The 13,429-nt window shown below is 43.6% G+C and overlaps 3 protein-coding genes across 3 annotated transcripts in view; 2 read left to right on the top strand and 1 right to left on the bottom strand.

The window, feature by feature from the left end:
* LOC110368142 overlaps nucleotides 1-13,429 on the bottom strand; it is a 192,741-nt gene that overhangs the window by 61,451 nt on the left and 117,861 nt on the right. The window lies entirely within an intron of this gene.
* Nucleotides 1,136-2,972, top strand: LOC110368193. The gene is made up of 2 exons (XM_036132352.1): nucleotides 1,136-1,531; nucleotides 1,604-2,972. The coding sequence occupies exons 1-2, from the start codon at nucleotides 1,267-1,269 to the stop codon at nucleotides 1,813-1,815; spliced, it is 477 nt and encodes a 158-aa protein (XP_035988245.1). The 5' UTR covers nucleotides 1,136-1,266; the 3' UTR covers nucleotides 1,816-2,972.
* Nucleotides 4,932-8,738, top strand: LOC110368023. The gene is made up of 4 exons (XM_036132342.1): nucleotides 4,932-5,042; nucleotides 6,720-7,051; nucleotides 7,112-7,159; nucleotides 7,237-8,738. The coding sequence occupies exons 1-4, from the start codon at nucleotides 4,994-4,996 to the stop codon at nucleotides 7,372-7,374; spliced, it is 567 nt and encodes a 188-aa protein (XP_035988235.1). The 5' UTR covers nucleotides 4,932-4,993; the 3' UTR covers nucleotides 7,375-8,738.

Genomic DNA, 13,429 nt, shown 5'->3' with positions numbered 1-13,429 from the left:
CCCCTTTTGAACTGTTTTCATATTTGGACATTACTCGAGGTTTACTTCACAGATGAAAATATAAAAACTTTTACAAGTTGTACAAGCATTTGCATTGCTCCCAGAAATCTAATTTCATTCCCTTTCAATTTGAGTATTTAAATAAATTTGTAATTGTGTTGCAGTTCTGCTGTTCTATACAATATAATCAATTATTATCTATTCAATTTTAATGAAACTTTGTTTCAATCAGTCCAAACTGTTATTTTCCCTAGCTCTTTATTAATATCAGTGCAAACAATCGCAAGTTGTCACTTGATTAAAAGACTTGAATCCTCAACAAAACAGCAAACAATGCACACGTTAATATTTTCAACACAAATTATTCATGTAACCAAATATTGACATTTTAATAGAAAAGAAATGTTGCATGGTGCAACACCAAGTAAACACTTATCTACAATCACACTGTCTGCCTTCTATTTAATTACATAGCAAACTGGAGCACCAATATTCAACAACAGTCACTGAAAACCAAACCTGGGTGCATCCAAGTCTGCATCTGATTGATTGGTCTATTAAACTAAATAAGGGAGAGAGGAGAAAAGCAAGGAGGACAGATGTAAGTTGTCAGATTAGTAATGGGTGTCAGTTGATTTAAGTTAAAGAAGCTTAAATCAATCCAATTCATGAAAGAAAATAAAACACATATTCCATAGGACCATGACAGCAACACCAATGTTTTCCCTCTGAAGCTCCACCCCCAGGACTCAGGTGTGGTGTTTCCTGTTTGTCTTCATTCTGTTGCTCAGTACAGAGCCGGCTACTCTGTAAAAACACAGCACCGTCCACGGCTGGTCCGACATGACCCGGTTACTGTAGAGAGGAGAACCTGTAGGGAGGAATCTGCTGAAGAACCTGAAGGATAATCCAGCAGGTCTTCCTGCTGCTTCCTGGTGTTCCCACTGACATGAAGCTTACTCCTGTCGTTGGGTTCTTCACCCTCATCCTCATCGTCTGTGCGGTCTCTGCAGAACAAGGTGAGCCATGACAGAACCAGTTTATGGACTCTCTGTGAAGCTAAATACAGCCTTGTGTGTAACTGTTAGTAAAAGCAAACAGGTTTAAATCAGAGGCAGTCAGACAGGAAGCTGGTTGTAGTCTTTGATAAGGACATAAATCCTTTAATTATGTGTTTTCTCATGGTTTCTGACAGGCCAGCAGGCAGTGAAGCCTGGACAAAATGTCTCCCTGCAGTGTCTGGGCCCAGAAGGTGCCGATGTCATCATGGTGTCGTGGAGAAGAACGGATCTGCAGCCTGTTCGCTACCTGCTCTTCTACAGAGAAAACCGCTTCTACGAACACTACCAGCATGAGTCTTTCAGAGGACGGGTGGAGGTGATTGGGTCGTGCATGAAGGACGGAGACTTCTCTGTGATTCTGAAGAACGTGAGCATCGAGGATTCAGGAACATACGAGTGTCTGATCACAACCATGAACCCAGAAGGAGGGGACTCTGAGCTGAGACGCTCCATCAACCTCACAGTCTCAGGTAAATATGCTCACCTGCAGGACAAAGGTCAGTGGACCGTGTGGACCTGCTGAACCTGTTGCTGCTCTGCAGATGATGACCAGTCTGAGGAGGACGGAGACGAGCAGGAACACCCCTGGAGTCGAGGACAAGAGGAAAACCCTACAGCCGTAAAAATTATCCTGGGCGTGTCCGTCTCTGTTCTTATTTTATTTTATGTCATCTTCTTCATAAACATTTATGTGATGAATCATAGAAGACCAGAGGGCTGTTTCACCAAAGCAGAATATAGAAATCCAGGATAAGAGATAAAGCCAGGCTTGACTCATCAGAGCATCCTGGCTTTGTCCGTTTCATGAAGACTGAGAAGGTGTGACCATGCTAGGTTTAAATAGTTCAGGTAAATATCCTCTCCCAGCTTTTTTTCAGGAGACCCTGACGTTGATCACAGATTCTCTGATAAACTTTAAAACTTTAAACCAAACGAGCAAAATCTTTTGATGGAGGCTGAAGAGGAACATCATCCCCAAGAAAGGAAACGGATGTGATTGGAGCTACTTAGGTGGCAAACAGGTGTTACACTAATTTTCACAAGCTATCAGATTCTCTGACTCTAGAGGGCGCTGTTGAACTGACGCCGCTATAACTTTTGACAGAAAAGCAGCGGAGACATGAAACTTTCAGCAGACAGTCTTTGCAAAGCAATGTTCACCTCATCAGATTTTGATGGTGCCATTAATTTAATAACAGCTCCTAGCTCCTGTTCCATGACCTTTCATGGGGTCAACGGTAAGAACTCTATTGTGGGAAGTAAAGCAGCTTTAGACTGCTGTGCCGAAACAACAGAAACCCACTTGGATGATCAGGGTCAAAATCATTAATATCTGTGAGACGGGCTGTGCTGATGCGTCATGTCATGCAAAGGATTCTGGGATTCCTTCTTTGCATCGGTAAAGGACATTAAAAGGTTCCTATACTAAAGGAGCTGAGAGGAAGCATCCAGGCTCCTTTTCCTACCTCCTTTCTTACAGACAGCACTGATCATGGCGACAGATAAAGCACTTCCGCTTTGGCTAAACGGTCCTTGACCAAAAGGCGTTTTTGGATTTATTCTGAGTCTTTGTACTTGAGGGGCACTCAGTTTGTTCTGGAGAAGCCAGTGAAGCTAGAGTCACAGAATCTGATGGATCATGGGAAATGTTGTAACTCTGAACATTATTGAGTACACCTCTCCTTTTTTTTTAATCTAATTCCCTCAACACATGCAATACTCTATAAAGGCCTCTCTGTCATACTTAGAACAACTGCAGTCTTCAAAAACACAATCAAACAGTAACAATGCCCACATGGATAATAATAAAGTCAATGATGGTACTGGCTACTATCATAATGTTAAAAATGTAGTGGACGATTTTTCCAGAAATGTAGGTAGGAAATGCCCAAGTCCCTTTTTTGAATAACTGCGCAAGAATGTCTTACCTGCTCTTCCACTCCTCAGAGGATCATGTGAAAAAAAATCTCCCCAATCCACTCTGGTCTTAGTTCTTTCTACTGAACTCTTCCTCTCCTTCTCATAAATATGTATTCAGTTTGCTTCTCAGCCATTTTCAAAGTCTACAGCGAGAACAGCGGTGCTACATCGAATGGCTAACTGTGAAGCTAAATGCTAAGCTAACCTGATACATAAACACTAGAAAAGTGGCTACACAGCAGGAGCAAACTAGAAGGAATTATACTGAGCACTCAAAGTGCTGTACACTACAACCACATTCACAATGTGGCTGAACAAATTTCATCAGAATGAATGTTGCAATGACAATAAAGATGATTATTATCAATAATGTAATATAATTGAGTAACTAAGTAAATGTGAGAAATATCTGGCAGTAACAAAGCTCATGTATGAATGAAGAGTGGGTCCTATGAACCTTTTGCTATCTGCATGATGTATAAGGAATGTATGAGTTATATTTATATATATGTAAACTTGTAATTGTGTTTTAATTCTGTTGTTCTCCACAATATAATCAACTTTTATATGATCAGAATTAAAGAAGTCAAACCATTTTCCCTAGCTCTTTATTAATCATCTGTGCTAACAATTGCAAGCGGTCACTTGATTAAAAGACTTTTATCATCAGCAAAACATCAAACAATGCACAATAATTTATATCTTCGAAACCTCACACAAATCATCCATGTAACCAAATATTGACATTTTGATAAAAGACAAATGTTGCATGGTGCAACACCAAGTATACATATTTCTACAATCGTACTGTCTGCCTTCTTTTTAATTACATAGCAAACCAGAGCACTAATATTCAGCAACAGTTACTGAAAACCAAACCTGGGTGCATCCAAGTCTGCATCTGATTGACCTGACCCAGATATGAAACACCTCATTAATACTTTGTTTGCTTAAATACGACTTAGAACACACATGTAGGTCACATTGACAGAGAAAAACAGAGTGTGTGCTGCAGCAGGGAGGCAGGATGGTGGCTCTGCAGGACTTGGACACTCCTGAACTGGAGGATTTTGGTTACAAGGCGTTTCACACTGAATACATACAGATAAAGTTGTGGCGCCGCAAGGAACACAAATAATTAAAAATCAATGTGTCAACTCACATCAGTTTGGTCTGGTTACTCTGTGGCGCTACAAAAAACTCCACAAGAAGGAAATTTGACAAGACGCCGCAGCTGTTATTAGATTAAGCTCCTGAATTTCACGAGCTTAACAGGAAACATTGAAAAGATAAAGTTCTGATGAATTCAGAATAAAATCACCACACCGACCTGGCTAACTTGATCAGTCTAAACAAGACGGCGACACAGAAGCATGAAGAAACAGAGGCAGATGCAATAGGATATTTAAGCGCACAAATAACGAGTTTTCCCTACAAATTAAAACCATGACTGTTTTTTTTTATCATTCATGATGGCATAGCAACAAAAAGGACCACATGAACTTTTGTTCTAGCCAGCGCCGTCTCCACAGCTGGAGCCGCAGCTGTGGAGACGGCACTGGAGCCGCAGCTGGAGCCGCAGCTGGAGCCGCAGCTGGCCACTGTTTCCCCAGGAGCCGTGTGAGTCGGGGTTTGCAGCAAACCAGAACTGGATCAGGACCTGCACCTTAATCAGTGAACCCAGGGTTAGTGATGCAGGTAAACAGCAGAACCTTTACCTCTATCAGCCCTTCAGTCAGATTTCCATCCTATAAAAGTTAATCATCAGCTGTTAAACCCTGGGGGTAAACAGCCTGCCTCTAACAGCTGCTGCTTCTCTGTTATGAACAGTTTAATTTATTGCTGCACTGTTTCATAATAAATAACTTGGAGAAACTGAGTGAGTGGGCGTGTTGGTGACGTAGACTCCAACACGCCTACTCACTAGCCTCATTGGCTCTTCTGCCTCACATAACAGGAAGTAGCTTCTTAGCCGGCAGCTCAGAGCTACATGACTCTGCAGTTTGCTCAACATGTTTTTTCTTCTTATTTTTCTCTACCTGCTGGCGTTTGCATCACAAGGTAAGCATTCTGTGGGATCTGGGAGAAGGTCTGGTAGTAATCAGGGAGGCAGACTCAGACTTCTCTGAGTGTACTTTCACTCTGAGGTTGTTGCATCAGTCGGGTCAGATTTCTGTAGTGATTCGCTGCTTATCTAATGGTGGTAAAATGTCTATTTTAATCTAACAGAGCGTCCTTATTGAACCTCCTCGGTTACTGACAGGATTTTGAAGAAAACAGCCGAATCTTAAATGTCTTTAAGCGTCTTTAAAAGTGAAAGTATTTTTCTGATGCAATAGTCTGAAGCTCTGGCTCATGCTCGGTGAAAACAAAGTTTTTTTCCTGATGCTTTCCATCCATCGGATCATTTCCTGAGTCTTCATGTAAACTGAAAACAGCAGAGTTATCAGAGCAGCTTCCAGAGACATGGAAACTTTAACAGCAAGCTATAAAGGTCAAGGCATTACTTTCATTACAATCACTGTTAGCCGAACACGCTGATTCGTGTTTTTCTGAGGAAATGCAGCTGGATTCCTGTAACATATGTTCAGACTCCCTCCTTGTTTCACAGCGTTGCTAAAACTGTCTAAAGCTTTAAAGGATCTCTAACATCAGAGCACATTCATACAGCCTTTCATTAAGGTAACGGCGGTGACCTTTGACCTTGACTGGGGCCATGGTGAGGTTATATGAGGACATGTCAGGGCAGGAGATATTACTGTGTGCCTAAAGGGGGCAGAGGGGGTTTAAATTATAAATTTAAATCTAGTGTAGAAAGCCAAAGGAATAGAAAAGTCAATGCAGGAGCCCCAGGGTGAACAACACCCACCCCCAACCCACACCTACACCTCCCTGTTTAAGATACAAAGAGAAAGTAAATCAGCGACTGGAGCTGCTCTGTGTGGCGTGGAGCTGCTGGGACGCCTGACTTTAAGAGGTCACGATGACGGCAGAGCAAAGACGAGATGGGAGAGAGAGAGCCAAGCAAGGGAAGGAGTTCCCAGGTCAGGATGGCAGAAAACATCCTAGTTTAATTTACATAATGATGTAACACAGACGTTTGGCTAGAAGGCAGGTTTAAAACAAAGTAAGCCGAGAGGCATCAGTAAATCTCTCCTTCCCAGCAGGAGGTCATAAATCTGAAAACTGAAGCATTCGTTAACTACAGCCAATCACAGGGCAGCTATTCAGGGCATCCAGGCACATAGAGCACACTGTTGTTTCCAGCGGACCCAGCGGAGCTCTCTGATTGGACCAGACCACTAGTTTCTGTGGCAGGATGGAGTTTAGCATGCCTACCTGACATTCTCAGCGTGTTGATGAACTTTAGCTGCTTCTTAAACCAAGAAGACACCAGGAGACCCAGAGAAGCTCATGCCAGGCCTAACAATCAAACACCCTCCAGATGAACTATCTACTAGTCATGCCTGAAATCCTTTCACCGATGACTAAAATAGAAAACAAAACAAAAACGAATTGGAATCAGCTCTTCTGTCAAATACCCCCCGCCCCACCACCACCACCACCACCACCACCTAAGAAAATCTGCTATAGATGTTAAGATTCATCCACAATATTTTGTATCTAGCTTTGGTATAAACAAGGTGAGACGCTTTGACTTCAGGAGCTTTTTCTCCCTGAATGAAGCAAAGATCGGAGCAACGAGGGCTTCACCTGCTTTCTTCTTGCTTCTTTCAGATGTTCAGGACCTGAGAGCCAGACCTGGAGATAATGTGACTCTGGAGTGTCAGGAGTCCAGCCATGGAGCCGTCACCCTGCTGGCCTGGACCAGAGCCGACCTGCAGGACCATGACTACGTCCTCTTCTACAGGGACAAACGTCTCTATGAACACTACCAGCATTGGTCCTTCAGAGGACGGGTGAAGCTGAGAGACACGACGTCCCTGCAGGACGGAGACTTCTCCATCCTCCTTCAGAACGTCAGCACCAGGGATGCAGGGACATACATGTGCCGGGTTTCTAGGAGGAGCCCAGGAGGACGGGATGGAGGACGGGACGGAGGACGGGACAGAGGACGGGACGGAGGACGGGACAGAGGACGGGACGGAGGACGGGACAGAGGACGGGATGGAGGACGCTCTGAGTTCAAACAGCTCGTCAACCTCATTGTCTCAGGTAATAAAGACCCTCCAACAGCTTCAGACGTTCTAATAGACGATCCTCACACCTGTCTCTGCTCTGCAGGTGGAGGAGAGGAGGAGGAGGAGGAGGAGGAGGAGGAGGAGGGAGGAATGAAGGTCGGAGTGGTGACATTAGGGGAAAAAAACACTGTGGTGTTAATTTTCAGCGTGTGTCTTCTATTGCTGCTTTTCTTGGGTTTAGTTGTGTGTAGGATAAGAAAAAGACTAAGTTCTGGAACTGCCTGCACGGACAGGTCCTCTCGTCGTCCTGCAGAGACCGAAGAGGAGAAAACAGACGGTGCCACTCTGAGTCTGACTCCTTCTGACAACTCGGAAATCCCGGCTTTTAGTCGGAAAAATCAACTGTAGCAGCTACTAAAGACTTTCCCCTCGGCAGATAACATTTCCAAGGCTAATAGTGCGTTCCATTTATCCTTTGTAGTGGGAGTTATTGACCGCCTGGTCAGAAATCTTAACTGGACGGCTCCTAAAGTCGGCATTACGAGTCAGAAACTCAGTGCAGCAGGATAGTACCAGACTTCTGCATTCATGATGGCAGATTTGCACTAAATATCAGCTAGAACAGCGTTAATGTCATTGTTGTTCTTTTAACAACAGTGACAGTGTCCAGGTTTTTTCCTACTGTCCAATAAGAGGGAAACTGGAACACAACAAGGCAGAGAAGACGTTCTCTGCAACTCGTTAGTTCTGACCTCCGAGGCAAAAGAAACGTACCGTTAGTCTGACTTTGCTCTCTAAAAGTCTGAGAATTTAAGACTGTTGGGTCTAAAATGGCAGCTTGACCTAAAATCATTGTTACATGTAGCGGCTGCAACTCTGAACCTAAGAAATTAAAAGTGGTGTTTGTCTGTGATAAGTCCAGCTTTAAAGCACATTTAGAGGTACTATGAAGAAAACAGCAGCTTTCCTGGCCTAACCTTCTTTTCTCTGTGTTTACTGAAACGCTGTTCACTCTGGTTTACCTCGTTCTCATCCTGAGCGTACGGTGGACTGGATGGGTCAAAAAGGAGAGGCCAGGTGAATGCTGGGTAAAGAAAGCATTAATGAGACTAGACACTACAACACGATCCACTGATCGTTACACATGTTGCATTAAATAGTTTAGATCTCTGTTGAGAAAAAAACATTTGGGCAATTTTCTGAGAATTCAACTCATTTCCTTTAAATCTCATTTTAATGCTACATATGTCGCCCCCTGCTGGTAAAAAGGACCCAAAGACTGTCACAGTATTTTCGTATTTATGATCGAATTAACTAAAAATTAGGACAAACATGTATTTTTATACAAATGTTTATTTATTTTTCTAAATATTTTCCATTTTCTTAACGTTTATAAGCATAAAGCTGCTGATGGGTTCACTGTAAAGGAAAACCTACTGATGTTTACCACATGTCTGTTAGCATTCCTCTCATCGTGGTACAGAACACTTTAGTCCTTTATAGAGCAATAATGTGAATGTTTCCAGTTACATAAAGCTTTTGAATATCTGGTTTTCTATGTGTTTTTACTGTTTTTACTGTAATATTTTCTCATAATAAAAGTAAGAAGCTGACTGACTCGTGTGAGTTTGGTTGTCTTTGATGGAGCTGTGAATGGAATAAATATGTTCATGAACTTAATTCTATTATTATTTCCCCAAAAATTGCAAACAAAGGAAAGCATACAGTAAATATCAGCTATGAAACGTGTTTTAATCTCCACAAGACAGAAAATTACCGCTGACCTTACACTTGTCCATATCTACATTCTGCAGGATAAAATTGTTGTAAACAATAAAAATGAAAAACAACTATTAACATTATTCTAATAACTATTGAAATTATTGTTAGTTTTTGCATCCTGTTCCAGCATTTCAGTCCTACCACAGCCTCCATGTGCAGCTTTGTGAGCGTGCTCTGTGCAAAGAGGAGACTCACTCAGTAACTCAGTAACTAACTGGTCAGGTGAGACACCTGTAGGACGTGTACTTTGGTGTTAAATCATCACTTTTAGTTTTTATTCACAGACAGAACCCAAAGTGAACCAGAACCAGAAACCAAGGCAAGGCAGGTTTATTTGTAGCACATTTCAGTAACAAGACGATTCAAAGTGCTGAACATGACCAGCAGAAAATAAAGAAAACATTACAGAGGAACACTGCAGTGAAATAGCAGCAGCAGGTCCACTTTGTCTTTAGATGGAGGTTCAGGTCTGAGTCCATCACTACACCCAGATCTCAGACCTGATCTGTGGTTCCTAGCTGAAGCAGCTGAAGCTGTGTGCTAAGAACGGTTCTGGATCTGTTTATGGACCTGATGTGTCCAGTGGGTAGAGACAAAAGTAAATTGAATGCCTACTTAACGGTTAGTTTTTCAGAATCTAAATATCCAGGTGGCAGTGGCGGCTGGTGAAAAAAAATCTTGGTTGTGCTGGCCAATAGATTTCCCTGCCTAACCCAGTACATGCATTTAAATTAAAAGTCGGAAAATTACTACGATTCCACAATAAGCATTTAATTAATAAAAAAAACATTGTTCACAAAGGATTATTTTGGTGGTTTTGTCTTATTAATCCTTTTCACAGACTCATGCCAGAGGGTTTGCATACATTGTACATGTACGTATATTATTACGAAACGAACGTTTACGTCTTGACTTAAATATATATCCTAATTTTTTATTTATATAATGATTTAAGTAGAACAATGACTAGTGCAAAATTAAGTTGTATTTACCGGAGATGAAGTGTAGACTGCAAATTCTGTCGTAGAATGATGGCTCCCCCAGTCCATTGGGATGGTCTGCCTGCGCTCTTTTCATTGAAATTATCCATTTCTTTCTTATTTCTTCTTCCTTCGGTAAATGAAAGAAACGTACATCCGACGATTTGGAATGCCTCTGTGTGCAACCGGGAGCACAACAAGTCGTAGGCATTGTTTAGATTCCAAAAATAAACTAAAAGTACGCTCTAATTCACCCGTTTTGTCACGCTTGTAAGCGAGAACAGTACTGTTTTTACCGACCACCGTTACCCGGATGTAGCACGGATGTAGCTCATGACGTCACGTGTGAAGTGCACCTATCACTGTGCAGCTAGGGCCACGACTCCAGGAGCCCCAAAGCCATTCATTTTGGCGATGCTGATTGGCCAAATATTTATAAATCTCCCCTAGCGACAGTATATGATTGGTTATTTCGCTACACTTGTGGGGCTCCTTGAGTTACAGCCCCACAAGTGTAGAAGAAGAGAAATGATACGTTCTGTTGGTGGAAATGCAATGTTAAATGATAGTCAATCAGTAGAAGTGTTTTAATAATTCTTATTACATGTAGCCACGTACTATTAAGTAAAAACTGACATTAATAATACTTTTAAAATCTATATATATATTTTGACTTTTCCCCTCAACATCTAGGGAGGGCAGCGCCCCCTATGGGCCAGCCGCCACTGGCAGGTGGGTTTGATGAGAAACAAAGAAATAAGATGATAACATCAAGGATCCATGGTGCTGTGTCTATTCCATAAACCACGGTCAGGATGCACGGCGTCATGAACTCTTTTAAATGTATTTGGACTAAAACTGTGATGAACTCAAATCAACAGAGAGACACTGGTTCAACAGCCTTTTGCTGCTGTTCACTGTTTTACCAGCAGGGGGCAGAGCGACGTCTCTGGGTCACTGAGTCTCAGCTGTGACTCTGCTGCTGTTTGCTGATGATCTGTCCCTGATGGAGGTCTTTAGGAACCCTGATGGAGGTCTACTGTCTCTGATGGAGGTATTCTGTCCCTGATGGAGGTCTACTGTCTCTGATGGAGGTATTCTGTCCCTGATGGAGGTCTTCTGTCCCTGATGGAGGTATTCTGTCCCTGATGGAGGTCTTCTGTCTCTGATGGAGGTATTCTGTCCCTGATGGAGGTCTTCTGTCCCTGACGGAGGTCTTCTGTCTCTGATGGAGGTATTCTGTCCCCGATAGAGGTCTTCTGTCTCTGATGGAGGTCTTCTGTCCCTGACGGAGGTCTTCTGTCTCTGATAGAGGTCTTCTGTCCCTGACGGAGGTCTTCTGTCTCTGATGGAGGTATTCTGTCCCTGATGGAGGTCTTCTGTCCCTGACGGAGGTCTTCTGTCTCTGATGGAGGTATTCTGTCCCTGATAGAGGTCTTCTGTCTCTGATGGAGGTCTTCTGTCCCTGATGGAGGTCTTCTGTCTCTGATGGAGGTATTCTGTCCCTGATAGAGGTCTTCTGTCTCTGATGGAGGTCTTCTGTCCCTGATGGAGGTCTTCTGTCCCTGACGGAGGTCTTCTGTCTCTGATGGAGGTATTCTGTCCCTGATGGAGGTCTTCTGTCCCTGACGGAGGTCTTCTGTCTCTGATGGAGGTCTTCTGTCCCTGACGGAGGTCTTCTGTCTCTGATAGAGGTCTTCTGTCTCTGATGGATGTCTTCTGTCACTGATGGAGGTCTTCTGTCACTGATGGAGGTATTCTGTCTCTGATGGAGGTCTTCTGTCCCTGACGGAGGTCTTCTGTCTCTGATGGAGGTCTTCTGTCACTGATGGAGGTCTTGTGTCCCTGATAGAGGTCTTCTGTTCCTGATGGAGGTCTTTAGGAACCCTGATGGAGGTCTACTGTCTCTGATGGAGGTCTTCTATCCCTGACGGAGGTCTTCTGTCTCTGATGGAGGTATTCTGTCCCTGATGGAGGTCTTCTTTCTCTGATGGAGGTCTTCTGTCACTGATGGAGGTATTCTGTCCCTGGTGGAGGTCTTCTGTCTCTGATGGAGGTCTTCTGTCTCTGATGGAGGTATTCTGTCCCTGATGGAGGTCTTCTGTCACTGATGGAGGTATTCTGTCACTGATGTAGGTCTTCTGTCTCTGTTAGAGGTCTTCTGTCCCTGATGGAGGTCTTCTGTCACTGATGGAGGTCTTGTGTCCCTGGTAGAGGTCTTCTGTCTCTGATGGAGGTATTCTGTCCCTGATGGAGATCTTCTGTCTCTGATGGAGGTCTTGTGTCCCTGGTAGAGGTCTTCTGTCTCTGATGGAGGTATTCTGTCCCTGATGGAGGTCTTCTGTCACTGATGGAGGTCTTGTGTCCCTGGTAGAGGTCTTCTGTCTCTGATGGAGGTATTCTGTCCCTGATGGAGATCTTCTGTCTCTGATGGAGATCTTCTGTCTCTGATGGAGGTATTCTGTCCCTGATTGAGGTCTTCTGTCTCTGATGGAGGTCTTCTGTCACTGATGGAGGTATTCTGTCACTGATGGAGGTCTTCTGTCTCTGATGGAGGTATTCTGTCTCTGATGGAGGTATTCTGTCTCTGATGGAGGTATACTGTCCCTGATGGAGGTATACTGTCCCTGATGGATGTCTTCTGTCTCTGATGGAGGTCTTCTGTCTCTGATGGAGGTATACTGTCTCTGATGGAGGTATACTGTCCCTGATGGATGTCTTCTGTCTCTGAGGGAGGTCTTCTGTCTCTGATGGAGGTCTTCTGTCTCTGATGGAGGTCTTGTGTCCCTGATGGAGGTCTTCAGGGACCCTGATGGTCAGGATCTTTAGGGACCCTGATGGAGGCCTTCTGTCATCACTGCTGAGTAAACTTTAGATGTAGACGTCTCTGAGGAATAAAACACAGATCACTGCATAAGTTAAAAACTTTTCACACTTCCACAACGTCAGAGAGAAAGTTATCTGGGGCATTGTAGCTGTTTGGGGTTGTGGTGCAGCTGGTTCTGCCTAAATATATCTGCTGGATGTTTGTCTGAAAAGATGCCACTGCTGCTGAAACCCACAGCGCCGAGCAGACAGATCCATCTCAATATATCCACCAGTTACCACCACCAGACCACCCTGGAAACTGTGACATGGAGAAATGTTCTGTGGTGAGATCAGCTTCTGGTCAGATGTAACCACAACCTGCTGCCTCGTGTGTGTGTGTGTGTGGGGGGGGGGGGGGGGGGGTATGCGTAGAAATAAGTGTATAGGAAACCCACACACACAGACCAATATCTTCTTTTTACTCACACCACCCACTGGAGAACAAACTTTCTGTCATCAGAACCTTACAACACTGGGCCCAGCATGTCCTACTAAAACAGAAGGAAGCACAAGGAACAGAAACACATCAGAGATGCCCTCCAAACCTGTGGCTACCCTAACTGGGCTTTTGTCAAATCAGCAAGAAAATCCAAAAGACCCGCTGCAGAACATAATGGTGAGAAGAATAAACACAGAAACATTGTCATCCCATATGTTGCTGGAGTCTCTGAAAAAC

The sequence above is a fragment of the Fundulus heteroclitus genome, unplaced genomic scaffold (genome assembly GCF_011125445.2).
Source record: "Fundulus heteroclitus isolate FHET01 unplaced genomic scaffold, MU-UCD_Fhet_4.1 scaffold_49, whole genome shotgun sequence".
Classification (NCBI taxonomy): domain Eukaryota; kingdom Metazoa; phylum Chordata; class Actinopteri; order Cyprinodontiformes; family Fundulidae; genus Fundulus; species Fundulus heteroclitus.
This window is presented reverse-complemented; position numbering and strand designations above follow the sequence as displayed.

Bases quoted from the DNA above. Each gene is read 5' to 3' on its own strand.
- LOC110368023 (XM_036132342.1), top strand. From the start codon at position 4,994: ATGTTTTTTCTTCTTATTTTTCTCTACCTGCTGGCGTTTGCATCACAA. The intron at 5,043-6,719 runs GTAAGCATTCTG...TGCTTCTTTCAG, and splicing joins GCTGGCGTTTGCATCACAAG to ATGTTCAGGACCTGAGAGCC. The intron at 7,052-7,111 runs AGAGGACGGGAC...AGAGGACGGGAT, and splicing joins GACGGGACGGAGGACGGGAC to GGAGGACGCTCTGAGTTCAA.
- LOC110368193 (XM_036132352.1), top strand. From the start codon at position 1,267: ATGGTGTCGTGGAGAAGAACGGATCTGCAGCCTGTTCGCTACCTGCTC. The intron at 1,532-1,603 runs GTAAATATGCTC...GCTGCTCTGCAG, and splicing joins CATCAACCTCACAGTCTCAG to ATGATGACCAGTCTGAGGAG.